This window comes from Artemia franciscana, chromosome 12 (assembly GCF_032884065.1).
Source record: "Artemia franciscana chromosome 12, ASM3288406v1, whole genome shotgun sequence".
Lineage (NCBI taxonomy): Eukaryota > Metazoa > Arthropoda > Branchiopoda > Anostraca > Artemiidae > Artemia > Artemia franciscana.
In genome coordinates this window covers 9,041,247-9,060,422 of record NC_088874.1, presented here as the reverse complement: position 1 = coordinate 9,060,422, position 19,176 = coordinate 9,041,247, and the positions used below count along the sequence as shown (strand labels likewise).

General features: G+C 33.8%; 1 protein-coding gene across 9 annotated transcripts in view; it reads right to left on the bottom strand.

The window, feature by feature from the left end:
- The window catches only part of LOC136033641 (cytochrome P450 315a1, mitochondrial-like), a 102,787-nt gene that overhangs the window by 19,820 nt on the left and 63,791 nt on the right, over nt 1-19,176 (bottom strand). For all 9 annotated transcript variants that reach the window (XR_010618981.1, XM_065714452.1, XM_065714453.1 and 6 more), the window contains 2 exons: nt 10,317-10,520; nt 2,664-2,797 (listed from right to left, as the gene is read on the bottom strand). Coding sequence is in view for 8 of the 9 variants with exons in the window: in XM_065714452.1 (XP_065570524.1) it covers nt 2,664-2,797; nt 10,317-10,520 (338 nt within the window). In the remaining variant the exon portion in view is untranslated. The remainder of the gene's footprint in view (nt 1-2,663; nt 2,798-10,316; nt 10,521-19,176) is intronic.

Genomic DNA, 19,176 nt, shown 5'->3' with positions numbered 1-19,176 from the left:
GTACGAGAACAATACTGCTGCGGTTAAGATAGGAAATGAAGTTAGTAGTTGGTTTTCTTATTAAATTAGGAGTTGAGCAGGGTTGTGTTCTATCTCCATTTATATGGATCATTTTGATGGACTTTGTCTTAAGGAGCACACGAAAGGCAATGGGAGACCACGGAATCAAATGGGGAGGAAAAACTCTCCTGGAATTAGATTGTGCTGATGATTTAAGCATCCTAGCTGAAACTGTTAGCAAAATGAATGAACTTTTAGAGGTTTTGCGAATTCAAGGTGCTAGAATAGGTTTGAAAATAAATATTAAGAAGACTAGTTCACTAAGGCTAGGAATAAGTGAAGATGAAAAGGTGACATTGGGTAACGAAAAGATTGGTCAGATGGGTAGCTTCACTTACCTTGGTAGTATTATTAGTAACGACAGTGGGAGCAGTGAAGATATTAAGGGTGGAATAGCCAAGACTCAGGGTGTTTTTTCGCACTTAAAAAAAGTTTGGAAGAATAAGGAGATAAGTCTGCAAATCAAGATTAGAACACTGGAAGCTACAGTGATGACGATGGTCAAATATGGCTCTGAAGCATGGGCACTCCAAAAAGCGGATGAAGATTTGCTAGATGTTCTCCAGAAAAATTGCCTATGGATCGTTCCAGATACCCGGCTGACTAGCCATATTTTAAACAGTAGGTTGGACGAAAAATGTGCATCTATCCCGCTTTCTGGGGCTACAATGGAAGAAAGGTTGAGATGGCTAGGGTACGTTCACCGGATGATGAATAACAGATTACGGAAGATTGTCATTTTCGGCCAACCTTCTAGGGCTAAATAGAAAGCAGGTCGTCCTCATCTGGGGTAGGATCATGCCATAAAGAAATATTTAAAGAAACTGAGAACTTCCCTGGAGGGTGTAAAGAAGGAGGCTTTGAATAGATTGGGATGGAGGAGCAGCGTGCATAGCTGTGTTGGCCTCAGACGGCTTGATACTGCGGTGAGTTGTTAGAAGTAGTAGTAAATCCAATTATGTTGACGACGAGGGGTTGCCCATATTCCAACATATGGTGTAAATCTCGGTGTTCCAAGTGTACCACACAGTCTGCTACACTTGACACAGCCTCCACCATGCTTAGTACAGTTCTACCACGCTTGGTACATCTACTCAACATTTGGCGTGTCCCACTTGGTATATATGATTTCTGAAAACCGGCAACCCCCTTGGTTGATGAGATGATAATTTACTTATTATTACTTTTTTAGTGTTAGCTACCATGGTTTGATAGCTTTTTTGCTACAAATATCTACTACTACTACTACTAATAACTCACTGCAGCACCAAGCCGCCTGGTACAGCTACGCACGCTCCTCCTCCAACCTAATCTATTTAAAGCCTCCCTCTTTACACCACCCCAGGAAGTTCCCATTTCCTTTAATATCGCATCATATAATAAATAATATCAGTAGATGGTTAACCTGACTATTCCAAGCGATTCCTGGGAGCCGTATTTATGGACCCAGATATCTTACTCGTCCATTCTTTTTGCCATAGACACAACTATTAGTAGTTGATCTGTGTGACGAAACAATGTAGAAAAAATGGAGATCCCTACGTCGGTCTATCTTAAACAGCACACTCATTTGAAACAACAATAATAATACAGATGATCATAGGGATAATTTTATAAAATACCATAGTAAAGACTCGACCTTAATTCATTAGTTCTGCTTTTGTGACACATAATTATAAACCACTCATTTTTGTCCGTGAAAAGTATGCTAGAGACCTATTATCTGAAACGGAGATCAGCACCGCCGGTTTGGACCTTAAGGGTCTAGTGCCGTCTTACTTACTTTTTACTTATTATCTGATGTAGATCAGTAGTCTAATATATTCATTCTAATATTCAAACATACTCGAACAGTCTGCCTTCTAATGTCTGATTGGATTTTTCGCACAAAATTTTAAACCAGTCAAAAAATCAAAAGTTTTTATGTTATAGGGTTTTTTAAAAAGTGATCTCTTTGGTCTCGTGAGACATCGACACTGAAATATTGAATACAACCAGTTGAAGTCTAGTTCTATGCAGTTAATTCAGCAATATACCGGGTGTTTTTCAGTTAAAAAGATGTTTCGAAGAATGGGAGGCTAAATCTGGGAACTAAGATTAGAATATTGTTGACCATACGGTGACGACAGTGAATTAAGTATGTGCCTGAAACATGGGCGCGTTAAAACATAAAAGAAATTTCGTTAAATGTTTACCAAAGGTTGTTCGATCCTAAAAGACGTTGTCTAAATTTTAGATACTCGTTGGACTGACCGAACAAGCTGTACGAAAAACGTGGTTCGATCCCTCTTTCTAAGGCTGTAAGATGGCCAGGTCAGGTTTTACAGATGACGGATGACACACTGCCAAAGATTGCAGTTTTTATCAATCAATTTGGGGCTAAACGAGCAGGAGATAGTGCCCGAATGGGTGAAAAGAGGTGATAAGAAAAGATGCAAAGGAAATTAAAACATTAGCGAGGGAGTAAATTGTGAAGCTCCGAGTAGATCAGGATGAAGGACTAGCGCGCACAATTGTGATGGTTTCAGGTAGCGTAGTACAGCAGTAATTCAAATTTTGTTTAATAGTCGTTCGAAAATATAAAGGTGTATTAAAGATCTTACCGTGTCGCCAGCAGCTAAGAAGAGGTCTATTAAGATACGTTTGACGTCGGAAATGCTTAAACCAGCTAAAATAAGATTCGCACATAAAGAACCAGACTCACAGTTTTTCAGATTTTCGTTGACAATATCTTCACCTACAAAGCAAATTCTGGCTAATTATCACAATTAAATATCATAACCATATCATAATTATATATAATTACATATATATATATATATATATATATATATATATATATATATATATATATATATATATATATATATATATATATATATATATATATATATATATATATATATATATATATATATATACATATATTCATATAACAATTATACTGTAATAAAATAATCATAATAATTACACATTAAATCTGTAAAAAACAAATGTTCAATCAAGGTTATTACAGATACTCGCTCAGAAAACAGTGCTGAAGAAAAAAAAAATTATACTTCATCATAATATTAATGATTCGATACACTTGAAAGACTTTGGAAATAAAAAAGATATCCTTTGGGACTTTTCGTATCACGGAAACTGAAGAAAGAGGTATATTTTTCAAAATCTAGGAGGAGGAGGGGCAAAAAATCTTGGGGGCACCTACCCCCTCCATTCAAAGTGGCTGTACAATTATATAGGATGAGTTTTAACACAAGCTATATTAAAGTTGTTGTATTTTTGAAGTTCAGAAAAACTTATCAAAGCGAACTTAACATTGAATTCTGGTTACTAATCGCAAAAGCATTGCAACCTAGTGGGGTATTTTGATGCATAGCTGCTCATACTACTTTTAACTCAAAAGGGGGAGTCCATTTTTAAGGGGTTGGGGCTTATCGTATTGTGCTTAATCCAAGCCCCGTATGAAATTGAGTACGCAACAGATTCTGTAGTGCCCTTTCGAACTCTTTATAAATTGCATCAGTCCCAAGAAGAGTGTTCAGGGCTGGCCCTGATCCCCAACTCTTTGCGACATGTACTCAGACAAGACAGAAATGGGGGAAATATTCTAGAAAAAAAAACTTTTTTCTCAAAAAACTGGGGCTAAAAAGACACTTTTTTCCTTTTTAACCCCTCAAGGAAAATCCATCTAGATCCTAGTAATAATTGAACTGGTTAATATTTAAAACCTTTTATCTCACTTTTTTACCTTAATTAAGCACCAATAAACCGCTTGTAGCAGGTTTTTATTAAATTTCTTCTAAATTTAATTAAAACCTTTTGAAATTGACATTTTTTTTAAACCGTTCCCTTGGGGAGTCAGAATTTAGATTTTTGTAAGACTAACAAATTTTTTCACTAAATAAAACTTTTGGATTTAGTACTTAAAAATATTGTTCAGGAGAGATTAGTAAGCTAACGGTTATTTCTTCTTCACACTTAGTTATTCTTTGTACGCATAATTTACTATATAAATCCTAATGCTCTTAGAAATATAAACTGTTGTTTCATCACTTTTTGAGGGATTAGCATAGCGTAGCCACTGGGAGGCTCAGGAAGGAGGAGTAAAATTCTATATTAGCTGACAATTTGGACAGCTAAAAAAAATAAGCATACTTTTAGAATAAGAATTATGTCCCGAATCCAGGATGACATCCATTTGCATCGCAAATTTACTTTACCTTACACGCCCACTCGTCAAATGGTCAAATATTATATATTATCCACTGAATTGTCCAATCCTCACTTTTCCTCAAATTGATTTAATAGTTTATCAAAATATGGAAAAATCATTGCATATAAACAATTCAGGGTAAACATTTGATCATTAGGGGGGAGGTAAAATAAATTTACGACGCTAATGAATTGTCAATCAATATAGAAACTAGGGCCGGATAAAGGACAGTCGGACCCCATATTTGAAAGGACCCCACGTTACCATCAACCCAAAAAAAAAAGATTTTGGAATTTAAAGCAAATTGTTTTTGACGAACAGGGATAAATTATTCAAATATTCAAAATTGAGTTATTCAAATAATCAAAATATATTTATTTCAAGTGTGTATTGCAGGATGAGATTTATTGATGCATTTATTATTATAAAATATATACTTTATAATATAAAAAACAGATACCGGTAAAATTTCATGTTAGATTTATAGAATTTTATCGGGATATTCCTATATTAGAGAGAATTCGCACTAGGTACGTGAACTACTTTACGTACGTAAACTACTACGCATGATTATTTTGTTTAAACCTTTAATATATATAAAGGGCCCAGTGAAAAAAGATCCAATCGGGCCCCGCACCTATTCAATCCGCTCCTGATAGATATTAAATAAAAAAAGCAAGTTTTTTTTAACTGCAAGTAAGGAGCGACATTAAAGCTTAAAACGAACAGAAATTACTCCGTATATGAAAGAGGTTATCCACTCCGCAACGCCTCGCTCTTTACGCTAAAGTTTGACTCAGTCACAACTCTACTTCTTAAAACAATAAAAAAAAGTTTAGCGTAAAGATTGAGGCGTTGCGGAGGGGACAACCTCTTTCATATACGGAGTAATTTCTGTTCGTTTTAAGTTTTAATGTCGCTCCTTACTTGCAGTTAAAAAAAAACTTGTTTTTTTATTTAGTTTCTCAACATTTTTGAATTAATGCATGTTTTGATTTTGGCTCACAGCACATGAATAGTTAAAACGAAATTTACATATTGATTTTTTTTGCTAAATGGCTTTCTCATAGTTTGGATCGGATGATTTTGATAAAAAAAAAGACGTGGAGTAGGAGGCCTAGCTTCCCTACAATTTTTGGTTACTTAAAAATACAACTAGATTTTTTTTTTGTAAGAACGTTTTTGTTAGTAATTAACATACGTACCTTACGAATTAACTTACATAACGAACTTCTATATTTGTGTATTTTATTACATATATGAGGGAGTTTGCCCCCTCGTCAATACCTTGCTCTTTACACTAAAGCTTGAATTTTATCCCAAATCTTTAAGAATGACCCCTGAATCACAAAGGCCGTAGAATAAATAGCTGAAATTACTAAAAATAATTTAGCGTAAAGAGCAAGGTATTGTGGAGGAGACGAACCCCATTATATACGTAATATTTTATGTTTGTTTTAAGTTTTATTGCTACTCATTACTTCCAAGTGAATATTTTTTTATTTATTTCGTCATTGTTTTTCTTAATAATGCTACAAAATCCTGCGCACCCTTCATGGAAATTCTCTTCCCTCAGGATAAATTTCTCTATGGAAAGATCCTCCCACGTAACTCTCTCCCCCAACCCATTTCCACCCTAATGCAAAAAAGTCCCCCTGAAAACGTATGTACACTTCATAATAACCATTACTACATGTAAACGATGGTCAAAGTTTGTAACTTGAAGCCCCTCCCCCGGGGACTGTGGGGGATTAAGTCGTCCCTAAAGATATAGTTATTATGTTTTCGACTAAGTTGAACAGAATAGCTATCTCAAAATTTTGATCCAGTGACTCTGGGGAAATAATGTGCGTGGGAGCACATTAGGTGCCCTCCAATTTTTTGGTCACTTAAAAAGGGCACTAGAACTTTTAATTTCCGTCAGAATGAGCCCTCTCGCAACATTCTAGGACCACTGGGTCGATACGATCACCCCTGAAAAAAAAACGCATCCGTGATCTGTCTTCTGGCAAAAAATACAAAATTCTACATTTTTGTAGATAGGAGCTTGAAACTTTTACTATAGGGTTCTCTGATACGCTGAATCTGATGATGTGATTTTTCTTAATATTCTATGACTTTTAGGGGGTGTTTCTCCCTATTTTCTAAAATAAGGCAAATTTTCTCAGGCTCGTAACTTTTGACGGGTAAGACTAATTTTGATGAAACTTGTATATTAAAAATCAGCATTAAAATGTGATTCTTTTGATGTAACTATTGGTATTAAAATTCCGTTTTTTAGAGTTTCGGTTACCATTGAGCTGGGTCGCTCCTTACTACAGTTCGTTACCACGAAATGTTTGATTTACCTTTCGTTCTATAAAAGAGACACAAAAACAGATATTTTCCGTAGCAACATCCCTCTATTGATCCGATTTGGATTCCACGCAAAATGGAGCACTGGCTATACTCTGATTATTATGGTGTGGTGATTACAAAATTTGGGAAGCAAAAGCGAGCCACGTTTACAGCAATCCTTTTTAGAAACTCGTGCGAATAGACGGATGTTTTTATCTGATCACACATATAGACACATGGAATATTACGCAGAGTGAAATCACGTGGTCTTACTCAGCTTCGTAGTCAATAAAACTTTTTGCAATTAGTTTGGGTTATCTTATTTGAACAATTTTTATAAGAAGCACCCAAAAACTCGAGACAGTAAATTTTGGGGAAGTGCCGCAAATCCCCCATCTCCAACTAATCGTCCCTGAATCCCCTCAGGTCCTTGGTGATGTGTTTCAATTATTTTCTTATTATCCCTCAAGGTTCAATACCCTTCAACTCGCTCTTTGCAGATCGAAAATTCTTGGTGGATTTATTTAGCAGGAAAAGCTAACAATATTTTCCTTAGTTTCAAAAACTCTATGATATTGATGGACGTACACAGAGGGGCTTGGGTCCAACCCACCCCCTCATAAATCTTAAATTTCTGTTTCTTAAGTTTCTGTGCGCTTCTTATGAACATTATCAAATAGAATTACTTTTTCATAACTGAGTCCCCCCCCCAAAAAAAAAAAATCTACTATTGACTCCCTCCCCCCCAAAAAAATTCGTGAGTAGCCTACGTGCCTCATGGGGTTGCTAGATTTTTCAAGAAATCTATTCTTATGTTCAAATCGTTTTCAATATAGCAAAGTAATTGCGCTTATTCAACAGATTGCTGGGATTAACTGCAATAAGGTCTGTTGAGCTCGGGGTTGATTACCATGTTGGACAGAATAATAGATACTTGAAGAAAAAAGCCACCATAATAGCCACAAAATGACTCATGAGCTGCTATGCATGCTGAACGGTCCTATTTTATAAGTCCTTACTGCATACTTGACTTTCATGATTTCTTTTGCACATACTGGTTATAACAATGGCATTAGGAATTTTTTGCCAAAATCTGCCATTAGATTGATAGTGTGGATACTAAAAAATAATAATGTTACTACTTAAAAAAGTAGAGATACCCTGCTAAACCAAAAGAAGAGATGTGATTTGGGTGGGTTTTAAAAGAAGGGATTGCAAAATGAGCTGCAATACAGAGCCTAATTTCATATTGTATGCTTTGTCTTTAATAACCAGAAATTAAAAAAAGAAAAGTCGTTGTTACAGAGGTAAAGATCAAAGTTGAAAATTAAAGCGAACAAAATCATTTCTTCCCAGACTGAATGAACTTTATTACCCGTAAAAGTATAAAAAACACAAAGTACGGAGTATTATAAATAAACAAAAACAAAAACGATAAACAGCGAAGAAAAAAAAAATTCAAACTAACAAAAGACAACATGGACTAAACCAGTATCAATATGGAAAAAAGGCTGCAGAGGGTCGTAAACGTGAATAAAGTTGATAGTCTTTTTACATAAATCATCACTGAAAGACCGAATCCAAGAAGGCACATCAATTAAACCAAATCGAGCAATTATTTTTTTGTTTCGGTGCCATCTAGGAAGCCGGAGGAGGAATTTGCAATAACTGAAATAAGCCGTACGTAGAGTATGTCGATCTTTCTTACGAAACAGATGAGCCATGCCTGATAAAAACAAAAGCACAGGGGTGCAATAAGTGTTATAAATCATGCACAAACAGTTGCGGTTGTAACGGCTTTTGTTTGGGGATATTTTTCCGTGAGCGACGCGTAGGTTTTTCACGGCTTGATTCACTAGGGATGAACAGGTAGTAGAAAGTGCTGGGCCGAAACACAGATCAAGCCAACTAACTAAAGAAGAACATGGTAGAACTGCAGTCCCAGCAACGAATGGAGCGACCGCATAAGGGCTATTAAAACAAATAAACTCGCATTTAGACGCATTAACTGACAGTCCAATCTTAAATAGTTCATTGGGTAATAGAGTAAAATAAGAAAGCAATCCACGGCGACTCCGGGCAATAAGAAGAACGTCATCTGCATATGCAATAGAAGACAACCCAATGTTACCCTAAAAACGGAACTTCTAAGGGGACGCAGGCACGATGCAATGTTTGGATTATACCAAACACATTTACGAAGTTAGCTAAAATAAACTGGAGTTTTTAGTAGCAGTAGTAGTTATAAGAACGGATTTATAGGAGGCACTTAGATACAGGCAGTTTTGGTTATTCGAGCCATTAAACATCTCTCTGCGATCCTGCAGTAGCCTGCTAGTCCTGGCAGAACCGAGAATTTAGAAAAAAAAACTAAGAAAATGCATGCTAGCCATGCAAAAAGAAACCTCACGGTCAAGTATGGTACAAAATGGCTCACAGTCAATATAAGGTCCACAAAACCTCACAGTCTGGGCTTTAGACCGTCACAAATGGATAGGTCGTCTGAAAATTGCGATTTTCTGGTATTCTGAGTCTTTTTTGGGTACACATTGATATTTTATGACACACAATAGCAGAAAAAGCCACTTTGTTGCGGTACCATATCTTTTGATTCTCAAAAAGGGCACTAGACATTGAAATTTTCATTCAAACAAGCCCTATTCTAACATTCTACGGCCACTGGTTCGCTACAAAAACTTTTGGTATGAAGAATAACTAAAACAAAAAAAATCGGAGGCGCATCAATACTACCCATATAAAATAGTGATTTTTCCCTTGTTCTTCAAAGGGATGGTGATACCAAAGGTTGATTTTTCATTTCAATCCGATGCCAATCCTGAGAGGTTTTAGGCTCTTTTTTAAGTTTCCCATAAATTTGTCTCCATAATACTATTACGACAAACCAAACTAATACTTACCATTCGTGAATCGGCTTCAACGGCAATTTTCTCTCACTACACTTATTATTTTTTAGTGTTTTTAAAATATTATGTTGGTATAGGCCGTGGTTCGCTCTTTGCTTTGTTGTAGCTGCCGCTACAACCACGATACTTAAATTAATTATGAACGAATGAGATGTATCACGTGGTCAGCAGGTTCTGCACTACGCCATAGATTCAAACTTGTTTGATTTCTTATTGATTTTGGTCATGTTTACATCAGCTTTTCTCAATGAGATGTTATTAAGACATAACCGCAATAACAAGGAGTAGATGAACCACACGTACGTCATGAAAACCGTTAATGACAATGCCCAAACTCAAGGCAATACTTAATTTGGGTATTTAAGTAAAGAACAATTATTCAGCCACGAGACAAACACGCCAAAAATGGCAGACCGTGACAAGATATATTTTAAACGTCTTTCAAAACTTGGGTAATCTATTTTCTAAAAATGGATATTTTTCGAATAAAATTTTGCCTCATTCTTCTGACGCTACTTTGTAATGACGATGCCTATGAAACAAAAAATAACACAGTGAATATAAACCGTCCAGATTTTGGACTCTGAAATTTAAAGTTATTCTGTCCATGCCATGCTCAATTTATTCAAATATATAGGCATATACGTAAGAATTTTTTCAGGGGCTGGGGCGTTGATATAAATAGGATTCCAAATAGGGCGTTGATTCCAAATAGGAAAGAACAAACAGAAGACGATTAAAAGCAAAGAAGGAAAAATATTGAAAAAAAAACTAACCTGCAGATAAAGCTCCCGACATTGAGCTTGAAAACTTCCTCCAGACATTGTGACCTGGACAGCCCGGTTTGCGTGCTGAATAAGGATCATATAAGGTCATACGAGCACTTTCTGTGAAAAGGCCTCGAACACCCCCGACTAAACGTGGTATTTGCTTTTTACTTTTTCCTTCATAGTTACGACCAAAGACAACAACCATTAATCCTAAAAAAAAGCATATTAAATTTCTATAAAAAAAACATTTGTTTTCTTCAGTATTTTTGTTTGGCCTTTAAAAGCCCAATTTTGATCGTTTTCTTTCTTTATGTTGTTTTGTATATTCAATCATGCACATTTTAGAAGCTTGATAGCCTTTTGTATATTAGCGAAAGATATTATAATTTTATTCTATAAAGAAAATTAGCCACTAGTGATACTTTTTTCTCGGCAGCATAAAATTGTTTTTTGGCTTAAATTTCTTAACCATTTTTACATATAAAACTAGGAAAAAATTCCCATTTCAGGTGATTAGCAAAACGTACGATGATCAATAATAAAAAAAGCATTGATTTAGCAGCCCTTGGTAGACAAAAAACAGCACACTCCAGATTATTTTTAATAGCCATGTTTTTAATTTAATAGCCATGTTTTTGCCAAATTTTAATAGCCATGTTTTAAATAGTCTGTTTAAAAGCCAAATAGCCTTTAAATGAACCTGTCAAGACGACAGCCATATAAAGCAAAAACAATCCTGAAACGGATACTGTTTCACGAAGCCCCCTTTCCCGCTCCCTCCTCAAAAAGAAAAGTTTTTTTAAATTCAAATTCAATGCCCTATCTGTTAGACAAAATAGGAAATACACACCAAACTACTTTTCGATGCTCCGAATTTATCAATTTATTAGGGTAATATAATTTTTGGTCAGCGTTGTCACGTTGAACCTTGAAAACAAAAAAGCAAAAATAATTTTATTGGTTTTAACAAAGCTTTTCGTCCGTCAAAATTCAAACATTTACAGTATGGTGTTTTCTATAGACAACTACACTTTCATTGGAAAATTGCACCTTCTTATGTTATTTGGTGCCATATATTTTTAGCTCATTTTCTCTGTTCTTTTTTCCCCACGTTTCTTCTCTTTTGTTATACTAGCCATGTATCAGCAGCTGATATCATAATAAGCTTTGATACATCATGGATCGAAAAGGTAACAGTAAAAAAAAAATTAAGCATATTATTTTTATGCTCCCTTGTAAAATTTATTCCATGTAAGAATATATATGTAAGAACACCGTTTGAATTACCGTTGCTGATTTGACTTCTTACGTTAGGAATAAAGAATTCTTTTATCTAAATTGTAATTACAGTTGGATTACCTATAATTACCGTTGCATTACTTTATTGAATTTACATTTGAATCACAGTAACCAAAAAGACTTGCCGTTGGGAATGAAGTGTCTTCTTATTTAATTACTAATTACCCCTGGATTATCAATAAATACTGCTGTATTGCTTAATTGAATCCCCCTATGGATTATTGTATTAGAATTTATTTTTTAAATTGGGAATAAATATTCCTTTTATTTAATTACCACTAGATTACGGATAATTACCCGTGCATTGCCTTATTGAATTTTTTTTAAGTACTGCAACCGAGTTGACTTTTTCCATTGGTAATAAAGATTTTTTTTTATTTAATTACCACTGGATTACGAATAATTACCACTGTGTTGCATAACTGGATCTTTTTTAATTACCAAAACCTAGTTGTCTTTTTTCATTAGTAATAAAGATTTTTTTTTTATCTAATTACATTTGGATTACCAAATATTACCGTTGTATAACTTTACTGAATCCACTTTTGAATTACCACTACCAGATTGGATTTTTACATTAATAATAAAGTTCTTTAATTTAGTTAACGCTGGATTCCCAATAATTACCCTTGTGTTACTTTATTGAATCCCGTTTTTGAATTGCTGCAGTCGGTTGGCTTTTTACATTAGCGATACCGATTACTTTTATTTAATTGCCGTAGGATTACAGAAAATTACTGTCACATTATTTTATTGAATTCCCTTTTAATTACCGTGAGCGAATTGACTCAATGTTGGAATTAAAGTGTACTTTTAATTACCACTGGGTAACTGATGGTTACCATTGTGTTGCTTTATCAAATCGTCTTTTGAATTACTGCAGCCGGGTTGACTTGTTTGCGTTTGTGATCGTCTTTTTATTTAATTACCACTAGATTACCGATAAATACCGTTGTATAGCTTTGTTAAATTCCCTTTGAATTGATACAACCTCTTTATTGAATTGATTGAACTCTTTAGATTAGGAACAAAGTACTTTTATTCAATACTACTGAATAACTGATAAATAAGCTTAATAAAAAGTGATTTCCAAAACTGATTAAAATCTAATGGCTCTTACAAGCGCATTGTAAATTACCAAAGACAGTGACAATAAAATCCGATTGTTTGAATAGGCTACCAAAAGAGAGTAATACACGGGGTGTATTTGTTATACTCCCAACACAACTAGCGGGGTCACAACAATAGCACATGAATAACTGAAGCCTAGCAATTGTTCAATACGATTGCGAGATTGCCAATAGCGATAAATTAATCGGGATTCAGGAAACAATAGATCTTTTGTACAAATTAGGTGAAGAAGGTTAAGAGAAACTTAGTTTTATATATATAAATGAATAGTTTAGACAGCTTAATTAGAAAGGTTGTCTATTTAATTATATTTTCGCAAAAAAAATCATTATAAGATTACGGAAATTTACCAACTTATAACCACAATTTATCTAAACAAAGATAGCCTTGATATCATAATTATTTTCTTGTTTATAAGGACTAGCATAAGAAGTGATCTTAAAAAGGGGCGTTGATTTGCAGGGAGGGGGATTCATAAGGTGTCCCCCCCCCTTCATTTTGAAAATACATTTTTGGGGTATTTCCATTGGAAAATGGCCTTTTTTCTATTCTCACTGAAAAAAATATAGAAAAGTAGTAAAGTCACCCACCCCTAGATTTTAATAAATACATTTTTACCCCCCCTATATTTCGTGAATTTACGCCACCAATCTTGAGTCTTTATCTGATAAATGTAAGGTTTATCTAGATAAGTCCCTATAGCTAGAGGGACGATGATAAGTATCCATGCAAGTCGGATAATTCATCCTCTGGGTCTTGGAATGCAGGAGTGTTTACAGATTAACCAAGTGAATTTTAATCTACTTCTATAAACAACCAAGAGAGATAAAACTCTCCAAAAAGAAAACTTCAAACGAGACGACGGCCAGTAGAATTGAAAGTCTAAAACAACGCGGATATTTCGCCTGTAGGCGTCTTCAGCACAAGATAGAAAATTAAAAGAAAACTAATCTAAAAACCAAATAAAAACGACCACCAATAATAATAAATACAATTGTCGCTACTTATCCACGTAGGGAAAAGCATCTATTTGAGTTACTTCAATGAGAATCAAAGAACAACTGAGGAAAAATTATGAAAATTGAAACTTAGCTAATTATTCTGTTGCGAAATAATCCTCTTGTAAGCTAACATTGAAGCAACTCTTTTTAGTCTAGTGGGTAATCTTGTCCCCTGGTGATTGTGTAAAATTTTAATTCCCCCATCGACTATTGGTTCATTTTTTAAAAGAATATCATAAATTGGGTCAATATTTAAATTCCCTGTGTCTCTATTTATTGAAATATTAGCAAATATATGTTTTTTAATTTATATAGCCTCCCTCGCCCACTGAGAAAAACCTCTATCATTACAAATAGCTGTAGCCTCATCAAATTGTATAAAATGTTCGGGATAAAAGAATGTATGTTCAGCTAGAGCCGAAACAAAAGTTTCGGGAGGCTTTCTTAGTTGTAGGGTTTTTTCTATTGAGTTGCGATGCTCAATAAATCTTTCAGTAAATTGTTGGTGAGTTCTACCAATATAAAACTTTCCACAGGAACAAGGAATTTTATCCACCCCACTAACTAAATCTCCCCGGGTTAAATCCTTCCCAGAATTAAGAAAACTACCTAATGGTCTCACTGATTGGAAACAAGTATCAATGTTATGTTTACCTAAAATTCTTTTAAGCATCTCCCCCAAAGTAGGTACATAAGGTAAAGAAATGAAACTTTTCGGTAATTTTAATTCTGTGCACTGTGAAACCCCAATAACCCTATTGTTGTGTTTAATGCGTCTATTTTTTATTATTTCATCAATGAATTTAATCGGGTAGCTATTACAGAATCTAAAAACTCCCGGGAACAAATTCTGAAAGCTCTATCCACCAGTGCAATCACAACCCCTCGTTTGACTCAAGTAGGGTAGCAAGAGTGAAAGTTCAAATACCTACCACTGTGAGTAGGCTTTCTATAAACTGAAAAAAAAAGTAAATGAAACTCACTTTTAATCAATAAGATATCCAGAAAAGGTAGTTTATCACTTTCTTCAAACTCCACTGTAAATTTTACGTTTTTGTCAAAACTATTTAAATGTTTATGGAAAAGGTCTAAAGACTCTAAACCGTGTTTCCAAATGCAAACCACATCATCCATGAATCTGTCCCAGAAACAAGGAGAGAGCCTAAAACTGTGTATTGCGGAGGTTTCAATAGATTCCATGAAGAGATTTGCCAACAAAGGGGAGAGAGATGCCCCCATAGCCAAACCACATACCTGTTTGTAATATTCACCTCTAAAACCAAAATAAAGAGAATGTTCATGTGCAAGAATAACCAATTTCATAATGACTACAATATCCAAACCCGCCATGGTCACATCTTGTATCAAATCAAAGTGCTTTTGTAATTTAATCCTTAATATATCCTCGCACTTTTTCACGTTACAATTTGAATACATGGACACCACATCAAAACTACAGAGAATTGAATTCTCCTCCAGTGTGAAATTTTTTAACTTATTAGTAAGATCAGTGGAATTTTTTATATATGATTTTTGTGTTCCTAAGAGTGGACGCAATGCCACCGACAACCACTTTCCTAATTTTGCCACTGGTGATGAGAAAGTTGATACAATGGGACAGAGGGGGACTCCCGTCTTATGAATTTTGGGTAGACCATAGATCTTTGGTGCGGAACAACCTCTTGGATAAAATTTATTATAAAATTGTGGGGTAATGTGTAAATTATTTTTCAGGGACTCCAATTCCTTTCTAATCGACTTTTACATATTTATCCGTAGGATCGAAATTCAATTTCTTGTAAAAAGTGGTATCCGAAATGATTGTAGGCTATTCATTTTACGATCATAATCATCAGTGTCCATAATTACAATAGTATTGCCTTTATCTGCCCTAGTAATAGTAAGGGTCTTATCCTTTTTCAAATCAGAAAGTATTTTAATGTCATTTTTTGTTTTATCATTTTCAATTTTTTTCATGTTAAAAGTCTTAAGTTTCCTTACGATTTCAGGTCTAAGTTCTTGAGGAGCTTCGACTTTATCAATAGAAGCCATAATTCCTGACTCTACCTTAGAAATTATTTTTGAATAAGATATTGGGGTTGGAAAACAGAATCTAAAACCCTTCGACAAAACTGCCTCTTGTTGACTACTAAGAGGTTTAGACGACAAATTCTTAGTGGCAGGACCCAGACAAAAACGAGGATAAAAAGTATCCGAATTCTGGAACTTTTCAAACAAAAGTCTATTGAACTTGTCGACCAAACGAACCTTTGACAAATGGAAATCATGGTGGAAAGATCTAACGGCCATTTCCTTAATCCTCAGAAAAATGTCAAATGGAAGGTTATTCCTCAAAAATTTTCGACAAAATTTAAGTCTTTGGACAACTTAAAACGTCTTTGTTTTTGCTCGGAAGTCATGTGATTTAAAGCCATGAGGCTTAATTTGTTTTTTAATTTTGATTCATTTTCAGTACCAAAATGGGTATTGATTCTAAAAGATTTAGGAATCACTGATTGCTTCTTGCAATTTTTTAAGAAAATTTGCTGATTTAACAAATTTGCATGTTTTTTAACCAAAGAAAAATAATAATTGACAGAAGCGGCTAATTGCTGCCCGTAAGCTTGACGAATGAAAGTTCTTAAGCCGAACTGGCCAGACATGACAATAAATGACAGACATGTCACGTCTGGCCAGTTCGGCTTAAGAACTTTTAATCTACTTCTGGTCCCCCATGTTCTGGTATTTTCATTAAATTGATTTAGTGTTTCGTCTGCATAACAACACCGGCCAAATTTTAATAAAAAAAATACAAAAAATTCAATAGGGTTCCTAGAGACTTTCATTAGTATTATTGCATCTGAAAGGACTAAGTAAAAAACAAACAAAAAACTGGTCTATAATAGAAAATAAAATTAAAAAATAAAATAAATAAAAAAACTATAACTTCCAAAGTTAGAATAAATTTGCTAAATCAAAAGTTATAGCGATTCCGGATAATCCTTTTCCTAAAATTTCATCCTGTCCTGTATTATAAAAAATAAAATAAATGACAAACATTTAAAAAGTAAAACAAATGTTGAAAAAGATGAATTATATAAAAAACTAAGGAAATAAGATATCTGAAAGTCCTTCTTGTACATATTTTTTATGGTTTTTAATAGGTTGGACAATTACAAAAAGTTATTATCTTGTCCATGATATTGTCTACACCTCTTTTGAGATAATATCGTACCCTTGGAAAGTTTTTATTTAAGCTTAACTTATCACTACCTCAAACTTTTTCATGGAGTTTTTTGCTAAACTGTTCTCTTTAAGCTTAAGAAGTAAAAAGATTTGCAAATAAAAATCATCAATCGTCTCCGAAAAATCATAGTCCGTTACCTGGCTTGTTTTTTTGTCTTTTTGCAAAACTGCGATTCAATCCATATCCTTGAGGTCACCCGTTAAATCGATTGATGAAATTCGTATTTTTGTATCTCGGTTAGTTCCCAAGATACTTAGATGTTTCAAATTTCCCCGCCTGTGAGTTCAACAGGGTGTATTTAATGCCCATACCAATGAGCTCCTCCTGTTTAATCGATTGATTATTTTTGTTTTTGTATCTTGATTAGTGCCCAAGGTACTTAGAAGTTTCTAATTTTCTCGGCCTATGAGTTCAGTCGGGCCTGTTTATGGTCCCTATCCTTGATCTCATCCCGTTTGATAAATTGATTAAAATCGTTTTCTTGTATCTTACTTATTACCCAAGATACTTAGAAGTTTCTAATTTTTCCGGCCAGTGAGTTCAATCGGGCCTGCCTATGGCCCAAAACCTTGATTGATTTTGATTAGATATCATTTTCTTGCATCTTACTTAGTTACCAAAATACTTGGAAGTTTCAGATTTTTTCTTATACATTATGTTTCTTTTTGTCAACTTAGAAATAGCTACAAATACGTGCTTGATATAAAAAATAAACGCTGAGTATAAATGAAATTATTGAAAAATAAATGAATAATTTCTTAGACCTAAATAATTTCTTAGATATATTATTATAATAATATAAAATAATTATATTATAATATTATAAATAAAATTATTATAATAATAATTTTTCAAAAAATAAATGATAAATGAAGTTAACAAAAGAAGATAAATTATGATGTATTAATTAATAAAACAAAAATAAATTGAGAAAGAAGAAACAATTTACAGATTAATAAAATATTTATTAATAATTAAATAATTAAATTTTAAATTCAAAATAATAAAAGAAATGAATTATTAATTAATTAATAGATTGAAAATAATTTGGTATATACATAAAAATTGTTGTTAAACTCGGCCCTGAAAATGCTACGGGAGACGGGAGGGTGCTATTAACATTCTGACCCGGGCGCAAGAAAGGCCAAAACCGCCACTATGCCCTGTCAGTGTTGTTACCTCAATTAATATGCCACCAGTTTTAGTTATTTTTCCCTCCCTTGGAATATTTTTCCTTTAGTTATTTCTACTGGCTATCTAGTTTTTTTTTTAGATGAAATTCTTGTAGATACTCTGTAACATGTATACTTAAGATTACAGAATCAAACAATATAATCATAAAACCATTCTAAAACTAAAAATTACTTGTGCAACTTTCACCAAGGAAAATTAGAGCCCCAAAATGCTCTTTTTTCGACTTCATGTTTCCATTTGAGAAATAGAAAAGAAGTTGTCAAGCTTCTTATTTCTCATGCATTAAAATGAACAAACTTGGTGAAATGTAATCAAAATTTTGATTAACTTTCGCCAAGCACATAATCAAAAGAAAGACAAACATTTCCAAATAAGAATAGCTTGATTCTGGCCAATTTCCCCTCGGCTTTTTTTTGTTTTGTTTCTCGCTAGTGGCAACCCTGACTCTAGTGCCCAATTACAGTATTTATACTTTAAGAGAAGTTCAAGCCCTTAATGGCCTCATCATAATCAAATATATCTATTATTTGAAAGGGAACATTTTTGAAAAGTTAAAATTGAATTTGGATCTATTGTCATCAGTTTTTGTATGTCCCGAAAATTTCTGTCTACAATTAGGTTTGTTCTTAACCAACAATAGTCTTTCCTAGGGTTATTGCACAGTCGTGGTTTCGGCTGTTCTAGTTTTTTCTTTTTCGTCTATGTTTTCATTTTTGCGTTCGATTTTGGAAATTTACTTGTTTGTCTTCCATTGTTTTGATTTTCATTTTGTTAATATTTTTCTTTCTTTTTTTGCTACTTCACTTTTTTTACAATATTGTAAAGTGGGTAAAAAACAAAATTAATTCTATCGTTATTAGTATAAAATTCTACTTTTGAAAGAACATGGTTTTTCGTTTCTTCTTCAAAATCAGTTTTCATCTCGAAAAAGATCATATCTACAATCTAATTAATTTGTTATATTTTTTTTAGTCCAAAGGTATTGCGCGGAACA